The sequence below is a fragment of the Neolamprologus brichardi genome, chromosome 23, assembly GCF_056152115.1.
Source record: "Neolamprologus brichardi isolate AB-2024 chromosome 23, ASM5615211v1, whole genome shotgun sequence".
Classification (NCBI taxonomy): Eukaryota; Metazoa; Chordata; class Actinopteri; order Cichliformes; family Cichlidae; genus Neolamprologus; species Neolamprologus brichardi.
In genome coordinates, this window is record NC_142125.1 from 3,393,254 (window position 1) to 3,411,785 (window position 18,532).

The 18,532-nt window shown below is 41.7% G+C and overlaps 1 protein-coding gene across 2 annotated transcripts in view; it reads left to right on the plus strand.

The window, feature by feature from the left end:
• The window catches only part of cpamd8 (C3 and PZP like alpha-2-macroglobulin domain containing 8), a 50,032-nt gene that overhangs the window by 23,090 nt on the left and 8,410 nt on the right, over positions 1 to 18,532 (plus strand). For both annotated transcript variants that reach the window (XM_006800445.2, XM_087835970.1), the window contains 12 exons: positions 6 to 162; positions 350 to 526; positions 1,917 to 1,998; positions 7,238 to 7,394; positions 7,676 to 7,750; positions 9,064 to 9,229; positions 9,888 to 9,974; positions 10,706 to 10,842; positions 10,977 to 11,132; positions 12,094 to 12,156; positions 16,678 to 16,946; positions 17,018 to 17,105. In XM_006800445.2, the coding sequence (XP_006800508.2) occupies positions 6 to 162; positions 350 to 526; positions 1,917 to 1,998; positions 7,238 to 7,394; positions 7,676 to 7,750; positions 9,064 to 9,229; positions 9,888 to 9,974; positions 10,706 to 10,842; positions 10,977 to 11,132; positions 12,094 to 12,156; positions 16,678 to 16,946; positions 17,018 to 17,105 (1,614 nt within the window). The remainder of the gene's footprint in view (positions 1 to 5; positions 163 to 349; positions 527 to 1,916; positions 1,999 to 7,237; positions 7,395 to 7,675; positions 7,751 to 9,063; positions 9,230 to 9,887; positions 9,975 to 10,705; positions 10,843 to 10,976; positions 11,133 to 12,093; positions 12,157 to 16,677; positions 16,947 to 17,017; positions 17,106 to 18,532) is intronic.

The following is an 18,532-nucleotide window of genomic DNA, read 5'->3' on the forward strand; positions in this document are numbered from 1 at the left end:
TCCAGGTGCGGCACATAGGCTTTTCTACAGGCTGGGGCTCAGTAGGGGAGTTCAAGATTTGGAGGAAGGAGGACTCTGATGACAACCACAATGAGGCTTTCACACTTGGAGTCCCACAAAACATGGTGCCTGGATCAGAAAGAGCTGCTGCATTTATGATTGGTAAACTGTTTTCTGGTTGGATGCTTATACATTCCATATACTATTATTGCTTCCACCATACTGTCATTTACATCTGAAAAAAAACCTATTTTAGATCATGCAATCCTCAAGTGAATGGAACTAATATCCTGCACATTTTGCAGTGTCAGTAAGTGAAGTGTGTTTGTGTATCTTGCTCTAATATCAGGTGATGTTATGGGGCCAACTTTACATAACCTGGACAAGCTCTTGAGGCTACCCTTTGGGTGTGGTGAGCAGAACATGATCCACTTTGCCCCCAATGTCTTTGTTTTGAAGTATCTGCAGAAGACCAGGCAGCTCAGCCCTGAGGTTGAAAATGAAGCAACTGACTACTTACTTCAAGGTAAAGAAACTGAATCCTAACAAATCGCTTCCTTGGATCAGATATTGAGTATTTTCTTTTCCTCATAGGTTAAATATGACCTCCTCGCTAAGACAAGCTCTGATGGTCTCTTTAGAATTATTTGTTCAAGTCCAAATGTGCTTGAGCTGTCATCAGAGTATTTAAGATAAATAATATATTAACAAGATGCTGAGTTAACTCAGTAACACCAATGTGGTGATTCTTAAACATATGGATTACTTTCAGTACCACAGATTCTGCCATTCGTGCCCTCCCAAATACCCACCGATGTAAACCCAGTTAGAGACCAGCACATTAAACACAGGAACAAGGAAGTTATTTAAGTTCTTCAAGAGTGTGTCATGAATCTCAACAAGTCAAATCCTTTCTGGCATGAAGCTGCGCAAAGTGGCGTCATGCTCAAAGAAAGGAATGATTTCGAACAGTTTGCTGTTTTCTTCAAGTTATGCACCATAATTGGGCTGTCTGCAATCAACAAGAATATAGTTTACCTTGAATAACGGAGTTCATTTATCAGCCTTGGACTGGCTGGGATTCAAAACTTTGAATCGTAACCTGAAACATAAAGGTTTATTCAGAGTTATCAAGATTAGTCTTTGTCCCTCACAAAGATATAAAAGGAAAACTTCAACTTTAATAAATGTCAATAGGCTTTGTTATTGTGCCACACAAGGACAGGTAAATTCAAGAGTTTGCCTTTGACACTAGGGCTGACCCTAAAACAAAGTGGAAATTCAGCTACCGAGTGTCTACTGTCTTAGGTACAGCAACAAATGTTTGAATATTGGTAAATGATTATATTGTGGGCTATTTTTCTTGTTCGTTTGTGTTTTTTAAGACCTGAAAACTATGCTGGATTCACCCTCTTGCAGGCAAGCACCAGAATATCTTTGCACAGTTTGCTTCATTGCATAGTTGCAAGTGAAACCACTCAACTGCATATGTAAGAACATCGGGAGCATGTCCGAGCAAACGTTCTGTTTTCCTTCATTTATTTAGTCGCAGCGCACTATGCACCACAGAGCTGGGTGAAGAATCAGAAATCAATGCCAAAAGAGAATTTCAGGGATCCACAAATGTTATATTTTTGAAATGTATTTGAATTTTTTGGCTACCTTTTAATATACCATGTTTAGTTTCACCGCGTTGATTCTGGGCTGCCTGATCTTCCAAGCTCACACGGGCTCGTTAACATGGTGGTGCTTCTCCTGCACATTACTTTTATTCTGTGCACATTTCTGCAGCGGTGGATAAAAACTAAAAAAAATACATCCACCTCGAGATTTATCAGCAAACCTGAAAAAGATGTACGTAATTTCTGCGTGTTCTTAGGAACCAACCTTTCTTACAGTATTCTCTTCTCATCCAGGCTACCAGAGACAGCTGACCTACAAGCGGCGGGATGGATCATACAGTGCTTTCGGAGAGAGGGATTCCTCTGGCAGCATGTGGTGAGTAGCTGTAGGTGTAGTTGCTGAAATGTGCACAACACATACCATCTAAGCTATGCTCGGCTGTAGCCACATTCTTCAGCTTTCAGTGGGACATGGGTTGCCGGCCAAAGCAGTAAAGTTTTTATCAAAACCTTCGTACGCTGTGCTCATATTAATCTATTCCTGTTGGTATGTTTAAATCTCTGAGTTTTTCCCTTTCGAGTGTTTATTGCATGTTTACACTGCCTGGAGGCAGGCAGGCAGACAACCATGTTAATATTTATAAAACTCGATTCGGTTGTCTCAATGGGGAGCTCCACTGCTTGTATTTCGAGGCCCACGCAGAATGTACATACCTCTGGTTGATTTATGAACTGAGGTGGGTATTGTGATATTTAGTAGAGCTAACACCGTGAAACAGCAGGTTACATAAATGACAGAGAATAATAAACAAACTGCATAATTGGATCCCTGAGGTAGGCAAAGTTGTCAAGATTTATTTGCAATTAATCAGGGTTCATATCCGTAGCACTGAGTGGACCCATGCTGCTTTGGCCCCGCAAACAAGCTCTTAATGCCACTATTGGAGACAGTGTTATAAGTTGTCTGGAGCCACTTTACCAAAAAGGTTTTACCTTTTTTTTGACATGGTCTAGAAAATAGAAATGGTGCATGTCTCCTTATGACTCACTACCTGGGTGTAATTGGTAACATTAAACCGCTGCTGAAAGCTTGAACTCTTCCCCTGATGACTGTGAGAGGATATGAGGATGTAACCAGCAGCGGTTTGGAGTTTTCCTTGGCACCCGGGGTAACAAGTGTGGGCTGTGGGCACAACACAGATGGTGAACATTCAGTAAAACTGCATCAGACACTTTATGAATCCATCAACAACATGTTTGCATCCAAAACAAGCGCAGCTTTTGCTTCAGACTCCGGGTTCACGAGCAGAGCACGGCTTTACTGCCTGCTTAAAAGCAGCTGTAATGCAGTGTTAATGTATCCCAGGATGTGGAAATGTATCAGTATGGAAATTGACAGGTTTTAATGAAAAAGGTGTGTAGCGCTAATTATCTCTGATGTCAAGGCTGTTAACAGTTCACAAACTGGGCTGAGCGTTCGCTGACTTGATGTTGTGCAAAAGTAGAGAAACGCTGGCAAAGAAAGAAATTATGAGATGTGTTTCTGACCCTTTGCCTCTTTCATTCTTATGGTGATAAGAATTAAAAGAGCAATATTTTGCAAATACAAAAATATAGAGATAGAAGAAGCAAATGATGACTTCACCCATTCATTCGCACTGGAGCTGAGTTTAAGCTGAGTGCAGGGCTGTCAAAAATAAAGCCCGGGGACCAGAATCAGCTCGGTAAAGACTCCAATCCGGCCCACTTGACAGCTTTGGAAAATGTAAAGTAGGGTCTAAATTTCCAACTTTTATCTTAACTTTTAGAATTTTTTTTTCTAATGATAAAGACATTCCCATGGCCATTCTTACTACACTGAAGTAATTAAGTAATAGTTAGCAATTAAAGGACCGAAAAGTTCTCCTGTAGAAATTTCAGTTTTTTACAGTGTCCACAGTTAAAACAATAAATAGGGCATTCCTTAGAATAAACAGACATCTGGGCAATGAGAAGACACATCTTTTTCTGTAATTTTACACATTTCCTTTTTCCAATTCTTACCTCAAAGATGGTGCTGACAGATATTTTTCATTTACTTCAAGCAGAATTTCTTTATCATACAGAAAAACTGAGACATACAATTGAATTTGCACTTCTTTTTCTTATATTAAGATGTCTCCAAGATTAAATGTGCATTTTAACCTCTATACACTGACAGAAAGGAGAGTTTCACTGATCCGACCCACATCAAAGTGATTTGTATGCAGCCCACAATGTAAAATGACTTCGACGTCCCTGGCCTAGAGATTCGCTTTATGGTCCACACCATCTCTTCTGGTTCGAGCCAGGATCTTCCAAATATGGGAAGGGAGCTAGAGCAGACGAGTGACACTTGAGCCTGACTGGGGTGCATAGCTAATGTGTACACATTGTACTTAATGCCAAAATTGCCTTGTCAGTCTCTCTAGACCAGGCATGTCTTTTAAGCCGACCACGCCCCTAAAAATACCTCCTTTCAGGCCTGATATTTGCTTCATATTGGAATTAATTTCAAGATGATCACCAGCACACTGAATCGTATGAAGTGGATTTAGCGAATGACATCACACGGACTTGTGGAACCAATTTACAGACTCACTATTTAATGAGAGAGGTTGACTCATTTTCATTTGGGGTCTATTGAAGGCAGAGATTCCTGTTTTGTTTTGTTTTTTTAAGCCAGCACCTGGTGATATTGTACTTTAAAGTACTTCTGGATTGTCTTCAATTTAAGATGTGAAGCCCGTTTACTGACAACATCAGTTTCCCCTCACTTAATCCCTAATGTGACCTTTACCCCTAAAAGTAATTGAAGCCTTGAACTTTATTTCAAACTAGAGGTATGAATTCACTATTTGGATACAATTACAAGATTTTTACATTCCCCCTGCACAATATTTTTAATATTCCAGGCAGACAGTAAATAAAACTTCAGAGTGAAGCCTGTCTTGCAAACTGCAATAAGCCTTCAAATTGTCTTGTATTCTTTCATTTTAGCTAAAAGAATAAAGCAAAGTTGTAGTAAATCAAAATATGCTTTAAAAACTTGTTGCTTTTTCCTTATATAATTATCCTTAATAATAGGGTTTAGTTCTTGGCTCTACATGTTGAGACCGGCATGTCATTTGTGTCTCGACCCAAAGATTGATCTGACAGCATTAGCAGGGTTACAGGCTGAATACCTGAGATTAAAAGAACTGATACACACTGCTGTATTAACTTAATATGTTTCCGTTCCTGTGCCAAACCTGTATGTCAGTGTTTGTGTTGTCGCTTTCCTTCTATTTGCAGATGTGTTGTAAAATATGTTTTAAAGTAAAGCCATTTACTGTGTTAACTATATGCAGTGTTGGGGAGTAACGGAATACATGTACCGCCGTTACGTATTTAAAATACAAAATATGAGTAACTGTATTCCGTTACAGTTACCGTTTAAAAAGGTGGTATTTAGAATACAGTTACTTTGTTGAAATAAATGGATTACACGGCGGTACTTCCCTGTTTCATATTGTGGCGGGTCAGGACTGTTTGGGTTTTGTTTGACAGCTACGTTCTGTTGTTCCAGGCGGCAGCGTTACGGTTGCCATGGTTACAGGGTGACGCTCTCTCTCTGCGTGTTTCCTGGGTGAGAGAGGCCTTTTTGTTGTTGTTGTGCTAAGCTAATAAGCAGAATGCTACAGGTATAGCTCTAAAGAATGTAGCATCATAGGCAGTGTAGTCCGTGCTGCAGGGAGAATGGACTGCCATACCCGTTATGTGTCTGTGAGCGAGGGAGGGAGAAAAAGGAAAAGTACGAGCTGTCATGAGCAAAAACGGGAGCTGGAAGCATGTAAATATAATAATAACCACTGCAGCCAAGAAGAGAGCCTGACGAGCCCAGTTGTAAGTAAGCTATTAAGACTCGACTGTACACCGTGTTCGTGTTTTCCTCCAAAAACAATAAGTTCTGTTGGAGCAGCCGTTCAACGCCTCTCTCTGTCTCTCGCTAGCAAAGTTGACCCAGACAACAAAGTAAAGCTAGTTTTCGGCTACGAGCCTGACGTATTAGCCAGAGGTCCCTTTACTACGGTTCAGAGCCGCGGACCTTCAGTAACAGTAATAAATCACATGTAGTTGTAAACAGCATGATAATATATTAAGTAATCCAAAGTATTCAGAATACGTTACTCTCATTGAGTAACGTAACAGAATACGTTACAGAATACATTTTGGGGCATGTATTCTGTAATGGAATACATTTTAAAAGTAACCTTCCCAACACTGACTATATGATATATATATATATAGTGAATCCAGGCTCCTTACAGTAACGATAAGCACTTTCTCTGAATCCACCTCGTAAAAATTCTCCTTAAAGCTTATCAACCTCAGCTTTATCATGGAGCACACCCATGCATTGATCAGAAAAGTCCTTTAGCTCTGACGGGGCTGGATAAGTGTAGCTCATAGAGAGGATTTGGATGTGTGGAGTCAGAAAACAGGAGAAACAATAAGTGAAGGCGAGAGTCGTGAGACGGTGACCTTAGTCGTGGGGTGAGTGGTGGAAGTGAGCTTGTCTACTGCTTCCTTCCTTCTCCAAGCTAAATCATATTTACATTTTCCAGTACCTTTCCCCGAAGCCTAACATTTAAAGTCAGTGACACAATATCACTTAACATTATAAAAATTCCAGCGGACTTGTGGCTTCAGCCCTAGTTTTGTCTCTGGGGAGGAATAATCCAGGTTCCAACCACGGAAGATTTAATGTTTTTGGTTTATGAGTGCAAAGATCTTTTTTTCCAGTTCATCCCCTCTGGTGCTCTTTTCTCGGAGTGTGATCTCACTTACAAGCTGCGTTGAGAAACTAGAGTGTGACCTGTTTGTTTATTCCGTTATTTCTCTCTTGTGTTTCTTTGTCTTTGTTGTAAACAGCTTACCTCATCCTGTGAGTCTCTTTTGGTAAGGGGGTGCTGTAATGGAATGTCTTGTTGTCACTGAGCGGTTGTTGGCCAGAGACCGCTGCTTTCTACCAGTACCGGGAGGTCTGTTGTTTATGGATGCGTGTATGTTTATTAGCTCAGCCGTGTCCCCCAGGGCTGACCTTAGCCTTTCTCCATTTCTCCCCTGGTTCTTCTCCACTGTGGCCCACTAAAGCCACAGCTCATAAACTCTCAGTTGCACTCCCAGGCCAACTGGATTCGCAACCTTCGTCCCTGATATTCATGTTTGTGTAAGTTTCGGAATGCTTTCGGGGAATCTTCGAATCACAACCAGAAACATATTCGATTGGCCCGTGCGCAATTTCACATTCCCAAGAGCACAGCTGCCGCATCCTGTAGCACTGATCAAACCCTGCCGCACCCATCTGCTCCCCTCCTTGCTTCCTTGCTTTTTTCCATTTCATCAGCTCCATCTATACATACCAGTCCTCTTGGAAAACAACATCCCAACATTTATGGACGTCTCTATCAGCCCCTCTTCCCATTTGTTGACAGATAGAAAGAGTGTGGAAAAACGTCTCAGTCCACTGAAATAGTGATTCCATATGTTGTCAGAGATCTTTGATATCTTTTCCTTTCCCTTTTTCTCTCACCTCTATCTGTCCTTCCTCTAAGGTTGACAGCATTTGTGCTGAAGTCCTTTGCCGAGTCTCAAGGATTCATCTACATCGACCCCGATGAGCTTCATGCAGCCAAGTCTTGGCTCATCAAGCATCAGGGAGATGACGGCTCCTTCCCCGCTATGGGACGCATCCTCAACAAAGACCTGCAGGTAGGGCTGTGTCTACATAGATGTGAGGTGACAGATGTTTAATTTTCTGTGCTTGCAAAGCAGGAACGGGTGTAAGAAGTAGATTGGATAGACAAGATGGATAATGGCATTGATTGAGAGGGCAATAATCACATAAATTGACAGCATGAACCTGGTGCCAGACTTTTTAGCTAAAGGATTTCTGGACCGATGAATACATGTAAAGTTTAACAATATTTATACTGCGGAGAAATGAGAGCCGAGATGTTATTAAGTGAAAACATGTCTGGTTTTGACCACAGGGAGGAATCCATGGGAAGATTTCACTTACAGCTTATGTGGTAGCAGCTCTGTTGGAGACAGGGATTACCACGGAGGTAAGCAGGCCAGCAGCACTATTTATTCCTCTCGCTTCACAGTTGCTCCTCAGGGGCAAACAAACTAGCGTTGAATTAGGCAGGCCTAAACAAGCCCACTAAAACATGCTAAAGTTTCTCATTTTGACTAATACGTCACGTAAAATCAACGCAGTGGTGTAAAATTTGATTCACGGTTTCATCCAGTCTCAAAGTGAGGTGCTTTATTTAATAAAACATACCTGCCCTATACTCCTAAAGTCCTTCCTCGCAGCCTGGGTCGTGTGTGGACGTATCGCTGCATTCCTCATAGTTGTGAAGATGGATGTGTTGGCAGTCCGCCTACTCAAATTTGTTATGCCCCAGTGCTGCTAATGTACCGTCTTATCACGTTTAGGACTACTTCAAAAGTTTCAGGCTGATGCGCAGAGACATTTGATTCCCATGAAAGACACCTCTGTTGCATTGCTCTCTTTCTGCCATCTGTTTTTTCCCTTTGTCCCTCCGCTTTGCTCTCTTTTTTTCCCACCTTGCTTTTTCTTTATTCTCCTACTAGTAGCCGCCCTCGATAAATAAACATTAGTGTTCACTAAAAGAAATGGAAAAGTTAGGAAAAGATGATCGTCCTCAGCGTGTGCTGGAAATCCCTTAAACACGAAAGCCTCCAAACCTCAGATTGTTTTTGTCTTTGCTCACCAATCGTCCAGATAGTTGACTCTTTATTTAGCATTTCCTCCGCCTGGCTCCTCTCCACCCATCTGTCTTCCCCCCTTCCTCTCCTATCTCTCCCAGAAGGTTTCTTCTGAGAATCTGCGCTTTTACAACTGATAAAAACCAAAAAGGTATCCTTCACTTCAAAGCAGTACACACACCCCCACCCCCACCTCCTTCAATTTCACTTAATTAAAAGATGACTGCTGCAATTACAGTGAGTGGCTCTGGAGACCTATCATCGCATGGATGAGAGGGGAGGTCACGTCTGCATGAGATGAAAGTCACTCTCAACTTTTTAATGGCTAAAATGAGTGTTTATTCAATAACTACTGTCGTGTTTTTGGACAGAGCAGCCTCTTAAAATAATTAGGTTGGTGATGATTTTGTGTGCGTGTGTTTGCATTGGGGATTAAAAGTGTAGCAGTAGTTACAATAACTAAAAGCTATATCTGATGATCCTGGGATATAGATTTGCACAAACAGACCAAATCACTGTAACCCACTCTGTTATTTGCAATGTAAACTATAGAGATTTTGTCGCAATGTTAACAGCGCATTAAATGTGAAATATATCACACGTTCATCTGTGTTTGCCCTGTGGTCTTTCTTGTCTGGTCCAGGAAGAGAAAGTGGCAGTGGCTAAAGCCAAGGACTTTCTGGAAGGGAACACATACACTGCTGATGATCCTTACACTACCGCTCTGTCTGCGTATGCCTTGGCGCTGCTACGCAGTCCTTATTCCCCGCTGGCCTTGCGACGCCTCAACCACATGGCTATCACACAAGGTACCACTATGAGCAATACTGTTAGTAGTAGTATTTTAAGTCAGAACTTAACCAGGAAAATTGAATCAAGTATTTTTTTTGTAACCACGACAATATTGCACGTTAAAATGTAGAGATTTAGATCTTCTTTGGTCAAATCTTTGCAGCAAAACAAAAGTATTACTGGTTTATATTTACAGCTATATATAGCTATATAACTATAGGAGAGCAGCTACTTTAAAACCAGCTGCTGCAGTATTCAGCAGCAGTTCGCTCCACCCCTCCCTTTCCCCTTGTCTTTCTTATCTTATTGTTGATTTCCTTTGGCCATTTCCTTGTCTTCCTCTTGCCTGAAACGTTCTGCAAGTTTGGCAGATTTAACAACGTTGCAGGCGTCAGGGGGAGTGGGGCTCTTCCTTGATAGCAATCATTTTATTCCCCAGGTACAGTAAAGGCATAGGGTGGGGTAGCAAAAGGATAATCAGGATAATGATCCATGAAATATCTAGCATAGTTAGCGAGCCCACAGTGAGCTAATGTGTTGAATTTTGCTTGTTTCACTTTGTCTTTGGGCGTTTGGGTGTGGATGTTTTCTTTTAGTTTTTATCAAAGGAGATCGATGGAAGGAGCGGTGAGTCGTTACCCCTGCCTGTCTGTTTCACCTGGTTTGTCTTTATAGATGGACTAACCCACTGGAGTTTAACTGGGAGCACGATGACAGATGAAGACACTTTCATGGGGTTCAGTGATGGCCTCGCTCAGTCAGGTATATTGTACATTTACAGAATAGCTCCTGCCTGTGTAATAAAAAAGAGAGCATATAACCCCCGTGCTGGCCTCTCTGCACTGGCTGCCTGTGTCTATTAGAGTTAATTTTAAAATTCTTATGTTTGTTTTTAAATGCCTTCACAGTCTTGCCCCGCCTTACCTCTCTGAGCTTCTTCATCTCCACACACCCTGTCGGTCTCTCAGGTCAGCTGACCAGCTGCTCCTGGAGGTACCGAGATCCAGGAGGAAGCTCAGAGGGGACGGGGCCTCCTCTATTGTGGCTCCAAAATTATGGAATAATTTGCCCATGCACGTTAGAGAGGCCCCTTCACTGTCCACTTTTAAATCACGTTTTAAAACCCACTTTTATTCCTTGGCTTTTAACCTCAGCGAGACTTAGTTTCTCTTTTAATTGAAGTAGTTATTTAATTAATGATTTCACTCTTCTTTTATTTGGTTTTTACTTATATCTCATGTAATTTTATTTTACAGTTCCAATGTACAGCACTTTGTGTCAGCTGTGGTTGTTTTAAAGTGCTTTATAAATAAAGTTGATGATGATGATGATAATATAATGCAAAGGAGGTGACAGAACAGTACTATACACTAGCTTTGAATTAGCCGCAACTTTCCTTCTTATTGTTAACACCAGCAATATAGCACTGATTGAGTTTTTTAATAAAGCTAAGAGTCAAAATGCTGCCCTTCAAAATCAGTTTTTATTTGTAGTGGTATCAGCAGAAGTGGAGATGACCGCGTATGGTCTTTTGACCTACACGCTGCTGGGGGATGTGGCGTCTGCCCTACCCGTCGTCAAATGGCTCTCCCAGCAAAGGAATGCCTTGGGTGGCTTCTCCTCCACACAGGTACCTCTGTTTTTGTTGTAGATTAAATTAACTATAAGTAATAAATGACAGCAAACTGTATTTCAGTGTTATGGACAGTTACTACTAAAGTATAAATTGTTAACTTGGTGCTTCTTGAAAACCCCCTGTGCCAGGACACATGTGTGGCTCTGCATGCTTTGTCGGAGTATGCCATCCTGTCTTATGTCGGAGGGGTAAACCTCACTATCTCACTGGCCTCCACCAACCTTGACTTCCAGGAGACCTTTGAACTCAATAGGGACAACAAGAAGCTCCTCCAGAGTGCCAAGGTAACCTGAATACATGGTCTAGTTTAATGTCAAGGCTGTTCAGCGGTTTTGCACACAGGTCATAAAGGAAAATGAAGACGTTGTCCTTATGCACATGTAACACACAGCAGGATATACACACATCTAGTTTAGGCTAGCGTGGTCACACACACAACACCTACTCGGTCGCTGTGAATCCTTCTGACAATAAACAAGTTATCCTCATGTGGGAGCAACAAAGGACGAACTCTGCAATATCTAATGTCTTGAAAAGTCTGGAACAGCAGTGCGGTGTGTGAAGATGCCCTAATTTGACAGCGCTTTATCAAAATGAAATCCCTTAATCATGACCAGTACTTGAGGTGGTAAATCCTCCCTAAGAGAACCCAGTGCACTTTAATGCAGTTTAGGAGCTGTGATTGATGAGCAGTTATGTACCAGAGCTGGTATTAAACATTAATCCCCGTTTCCGTGTTCAACTGTGCAGTAGCCAGGACCTTTTGATACTGCCAAACCATACCAGGCTTAACTGGGCCGGATTTCCCGAAAGCACCTTGTTGGTCTGTTGATTTAATAACTGGATTTATTACAAACCTGACAGCTTAGGCATGAACTACCTTGGCCAGAGCACTGTGGTGTCAGGTCAGCACTACTCTGTGTGTGTGTGTGTGTGTGTGTGTGTGTGTGTGTGTGTGTGTGTGTGTGTGTGTGTGTGTGTGAGAGAGAGAGAGAAAGCGCTCCATCAGCCAGCTGGAGTGGTTCAGGTGAGAGTTCAGTAGGTTCTCTCTGCCAGGCATATTCCTCCACTGTGATTAGTAGTGTCATCTTAATTGGGGCAATTAAGGCCTGCTGGTTAGTAGCCAGGGAACCACAAGTGGCAGTGTAGCAGCCTACAGCATTCATTCACTTGATAAATGACTCATTCACCTCTCCCTGCCCCCCCTGACTCTCTTTGTTTCTCCTCTCTCTCCCATTTTTTCAGATCCCCAGTATCCCCACAGGCCTTTTCGTCAGCGCTAAAGGAGAAGGCTGCTGTCTCATGCAGGTACCGTGCTACTACAGACACAGGCTCACACAAACACACATTTGCATTCTTGAAAATTGCCCAAAATTGAACTTTAATGCAATGCTTATTTCAGTGACTCACAGCAACACTCTGCCAGTAGGGGAGAGGCTCCACAACGCCTCAAATTCCAACATGAAATTTGAAATGATCTGGCATAATTTGGCCAGTTGTTTTGGGGTGTGTTGATCCCTGTTGTCTCTCCCTGCCTTGTCACAGACAAACAAAAGCCCCTTTTCTAAACAGAAAGAGTTATTTTTCTTTGTAGATGATGACCGTGCCTCTCTTCTTATCACTCATACTCAAACATGTGTCTGCTTTAAAACTAAACAAGTTGTAAATGAAAAAGCATGTGCGATCAAAGATGTTTACAGTCCCATTTTCCAAATCCTGTATTTGAAATCTGACTTGATTTGAATGAGGCACTAGAGGATGTGGTGGTCGGCTTCCAGCTCTCTCCCCTCTGCACGGTTCCCACACACAAACATGTTTTTTTTCTTCACACCTCTCTCCCTCTCTGCTTTCCCCATATCCACACCTCTCCGTGAGTCAACACACCTCTCTGTCAGCCCCTGGGGCCAGCAGCACCTGGGCTCTAATGAAATACTTGAGCGGTCCTGCCTGTGTATGTGTTTGTAGGCATGCAATGAGTATATGCAGTTGCCTCAGGAATATCATTTAGCAGCTCTGCTAGGGTCTCGGGTAACACTGAATGATTTATCAGAAATGTGGACAGTTCTGTTGAGAATAATCTTCTGTGAAATTAAAACGAGCGTCAAAGCAGTGAGTTGTCCGCAGGCTAAAATACAAGCTGCTGAATGCATTTCTGTTGTCCACAGAATATGATTTGCAGTTTACACTTTAAAGACCTTTTCTGCTTTCTCTTTTTGATGTTAGAGGTTATAAAAGAAGGCGTCAAATTTTTAAACATTTTGTTACTTTTCTTTATTTTACTGACCGTGTTGGTATTTTTTTTTAAAAAGTAAAACTTCCATCCAAAAAGTGAAATAATTTGGTTGAAAACAAAAGGCTTCACCTCTGTAAGATCAAAGTTAATAAAGAGGAAATAATCAGATTTCACTTTTTTACAATAAACTTGAAATACGACAAGGACTACTAATCAAGATTTAATATCCGGATCACAAAGGAGCATTTGAAGTCTACAAGACCAACAGGCCACAGTCATACTACTGGCTTTATGAGACAGAACTGTTCTTAGGCATCAACGTTTTTCAGTTAGTGTAACCGGTGTGATTCTGCGTTGTGTCTGATAAAAAAGGTAAAAGAAAGAAAGGCCTCCAAGTAAATAATTTGCCCACTCCAGCTCCTACGACCAAAAACAAACAGTGGAAGAGGGTTAGCTCAACCCACCACAACTTCCAAGCTAGCAAGAAGTATATATTCATGCTAGCATTTATGGCGCCTAAAACCCATTTATGATACATACATACTACACACTTGTAACATCTAACAAAAAACAGGCTTAATAATGACAATAATTGAACTAAAATCACAATCAGAAACATCCAGGTGGCTAAATATGCATTATATGAGCGTTTTACAGTGTTGGGAAGAAATGACACCCACCTCTCCCACAGGGGAATTGTAGAAAAGGGGAGAGGCAAATGGGGTACACTGTATTTATAGGGTTGCACCAAAGAAGAAGAAGAAAAGAATGAGGAGGGGCTCTAACTGATAATGAACATAACTACAGGCTTGGAGGTCCTAAAAGTCAGGTATAAAAGGAACGGTTTGGGGGTTTAGAACACATTTTGTGTAATTATAACACTGTGATTTATGACCCTGTTACATTAGCATAAGGCACCTCGAGGAATAATAATATTACTATTTGCATTTATCATTAAACCAGTGGTATGGAAAAAGTGGTTGTTAGATTCAACCTGAGGGAAGAGTGAATGTCGATAACAGCTTTAATGGCTGTCCATTAAGCAACATAATGATACAGGGGAAAGTCGGGGAAATACTAAAGTCAGCAGGCTTCATCAAATATGTGAGCTTTTACCATAATTTGGAAAATAGTTGCAAAATGATGGAAAAATGCAGTCATGGTAAAAATAAAGTACACTCACTTTCACTTCTAAGAGCTTACGCAACAGGACATAACGACATTCTGTTCCTTGGAAGGTCTTAAAATTGCATAAACACAACCTCAGATGAACAACAAAACATGATGTATTACATCCGTTATTATTTAATCAAAAGCCAAAATAAAGAAGCAGTATGTGAAAAATGAAGTACACTTTTACTCCTTCCACGGGAATTAAGAAGGCGCTGCTAATCAGATGCAGTTGAGTACTTGATCATCAGCAAGTGTGACCATGTTTGTAAAAGCAGAAGTTTTGGCAGTTTGGAGGTCTGGAGCATTCAGGTGTGTTCACACAATGCCAAGAAGAAAAGTCATCAACAGTGATCTTGGAGAAGTAATTGTAGCTCCCCATCAATCTGGAAAGGGTTAGAAAACCATTTCCAAACAATCTTAAGTCCATTATTCTCCAGTGAGACATATAATTCATGAGTGGAAAACATTTTAAACAATCTTCCCAGGAGTGAACATCCCAGCAAATTTGCTCCAAGATCTGACTATTCATTTCTCAGGGAAACAGTCCAAAAGTTGAGAGGTACATCTCAGACTCAATAGACCTCAGCTAGCATGTAAATGTTAAAGTTCATCGCAGTACAGTTAGAAAAGGACTACCGTATTTTTCGGACCATAAGGCGCACTGGATTATAGGGTGCATTAAGCCAAACAAAACAGTCAGATAAGTCAAACTTTACTCAACTCCTTCTTGCTTCCTCCACTTCTGTACCATTGATTCATTAATGTTGAATTCTTTGGCAGCTCATCTATTCTCATGTTACTGCAGTATATTAATGACTAACCTCGTACTGTTGATGGATTATCTCAGTTGTTTTCCTGACTGATTGGTCCATTTACAACATCCTGCCATGCGATTGCATTTGTCCCTAACCATTGGGAACCCTCACGCTAACTTTTATCGAGTGGTAAAAAGTTAGCGTTCATCCTCCAGCTTCACTGTGTTTGTGTTATGCTAACATAGCTGTGTCGCTAGTGATCACGTAGCACAACATTATATACTAGCTAGTCCAACTTCAGTAACCCTACAAAAGTGCTGTTTAGTTTTCTGTCTTGATTTATGTTGGAAGTGATAGCAGAGCTGTACCTTTTAATTTTTTCAGAAATCTCTCAGTCAGAACATGCTATATCGTGTTTAGGTGGAAACTAGCGAGCTAACTTATGCTAACTCTAACGCCATTAAATTTAATAAATTCTGTTTTCATGGATGCCTGGATGTTAAACTTAATTGTTACACCTGGTAAAGCAGCAACACTGATCATTTTATTAAAGATGAAAGAATTTAGACAGTTTTTAACTCTCAGGGATGCCGCAGTGTTCGTGTGACTTTGGGACCTGAAGCGGAGTTTGGACCCAGATGACTCTGCGAGGCTCCTGACTACGTTAGCCGTATTGCTCCGACAATCCATCAACTGGTGCGGCTTCCTAGCTTACCAAAGTCGTACTAAAACATATGTTTTGAGCACCATGTACAACATAAAGTTGGTTCGAGGTCAGTAAGCAGAACCAGAAGTCATACATAAGGCGCACTGGATTATAAGGCACACTGTGGATTTTTTGAGAAAATTAAAGGATTTTAAGTGCGCCTTATAGTCCAAAAAATACGGTAAACAAGTGTGGCCTATTTGGAAGGGTTGCCAGGAGAAAGTCTTTTCTCTCTAAAAAAGCATGGCAGTACAGCTTACATGTATGTTTGCAAAATTCACCCAACGTCTGGAACAATGTCCTTCGGATGAAATGATACCAAAATGGAGATGTTTGACCCTCATGTACAGCACCATGTTTGAAGAAACCCACGTACAGGATAAACTCATACTGTAGATCATTGGTTAAATGATCGCCAAACAATAGACTAACAAAGCTAGTCCAACCGGAATAGTATGGTGGGGGAGTTTTGTTCTTCCGGTACAACCATTGTGTTTTGTCATGTGCTGGAGTACGGATTAAAGTTTTATAGCGGACCAACATCCAGAGTGATCATTGGCTCATCGCATCACACGAGAGTGCTACACATACCAAGTGTTAAGCACGGTGGTGGAGAGGTGATAACTTTGGCTTGTTTTGCAATCACTGAATCAACCATGAACTTTTTTGTATACTAAAGTATTCTAGCGTCACATGTGAGCTGGGGTGTTCACACTCGACTTCTTGGTCTTGGCTTTGCTTTTATTAAAAAAAAAAAATCACCTGTGTTGTTGGTCATCTGAGGTTGTATTTACCTCATTTTAAAAGGTGCTTTTATTATGTCCTGATAAGTAAAACCGTAGGATTGACAGAGGTTGTGCTTTCTTTCTACTATAACTGTAGCTCAGTGGTACAGACCCTGAAGCCACATTGCTAGCGTGCCTGATTTTCACAAGTATCTCCTTCTCTCTGTGTGTCTGTAGATCGACGTGTCTTATAATGTACCTGACCCAGTTTCCAAGCCAGCCTTTCATCTCAAGGTGGATCTGAAAGAGCCTTTTCAGGAACGAAACCTGCAGCCCCTCTCCTCCTCCTCCTCCTCCTCTTCCCGTCATTCTACTTCACGATCCCGGAGCCGCGCTGACAACCGCTCTGAGCTTAACTGGAAGCGACGGGCACCCATTGACGATGATGACCCAGCAGCCCACCAGGACAAATTGGATTATCACATCTCATTAGAAGTTTGTGCAAGGTAAACGATTACCACACACTTACACACAGAGCTGGGGAAAAACATGTATTCATCGCCAATCCTTTGTCTAGGTGGCTTCATTCAGGCTCGTCTAACATGGCTGTCATAGAAGTACCCATGATTTCTGGTTTCCGAGCAGATGTCGAAAGTCTAGAGCGGGTATGTAATCACACATGACCACACTTTAAAAGAGGCATTTAGCAGTTAGCCATAGTGACTGACATATTGCTTGACAGGCAGGTAATCAGGTAGTTGACTAAACTGAAAAGAAGGTAGAAAGAGACAGATGCATCTTGAGGCCATTTAACAATAATGAGTACGTCATGGAATTGATCAAACCCCTTTGCAAACACCACGCTCACACGCTTCACAACCTTCACAACCACACAGGATGCAACATTTAATTCACTCACATAAACAAACACACACATTTGAGATATTGTTGGGTTTTAGCGTAAATAGCACAGTGAAGCATTCTGTCCCGTGTTGTTTGACAGCACAGCTCCTGAAAACATCCTTCAGATAGAGGCAGGTCGTTTAACTACTGCATGTTATGCAATATGTGCTGCTGAAATGTTATATTCATGTGTCTGCATGTGTGTGTATGTGTCTTGCTGATGGGGATCATTTTTAACTTGGAGGTTAAAAGTCGTCAGGCCTCTCTGGGCTTACAAGACCGTAGACATACACTTCACTAGGCCACGTGGGGTACATAGAAAACTTGTAAAGTGTAGAGTTGACAGACAGCATTATGCTGGATGGATGAAATGAGTAATGGAGAGGAAGGTAAATTTAAGGGCTGTATCAAGGTCAGCCCTCCAGCCACCAATCTGAAACTTGTCCCTCATTACTAGACAGTTATAGGGCTAAAGTCTGCAGGCTTCCACCTCCAAAAGAGCCACCTCTCTGGCTACCTGGAGAGATGTAAAACATGCATACTCATACACACATAGTACTGTGAGTATATCAGTCATGACTGACCCGAGTTGTAGTGGCTAACAAGCTCAGTTTACACCCCTGGAGTTTTACTGCTGCCTGCCCGACTGCCACTTACATTCCTCAGTTTATGGTGGCAAGCTTGGCTTCTGCAGTGATGTCTAGTTGCATTCATTGATGCTGCAGTACTGAATGATTAGTCCAGTGACTGACTGGGAGCTGCCACAGCCATGGCCTCTTATCACCCAATATAATGAGCTTTCTTTAACAACCCAGGGCACTCTGGGGGTGTAACATTTGAGCAATGGGAGTTCGTGAGCAATTTTTGGTTATTATATAGACAAACAATGCTTTCGTAAACAGCGTGTAAGTGCGTGTGTCGTGGTGGCGCCAGCTCAGGCTGAGCACCTCATAAACCCCTGCTGTCCAAAGGCTGCCACCTCTGACAGAATGAAAATCCCCCGGTGGGGGGAATTAACTGCTGGCTCTCTATGCACACGCTCTGATTCTGAGTAAACAGCATCCTCGTCGGTCATTCACACCGTCCTAATTATTAGACCGTAACAAAAGCCAGGCCTGCGGCGCTATTTCAAATTCTTCCTTCCATAGTTAGTGGTGAGTCGAATACAATTATATTGCAGAGACAAATT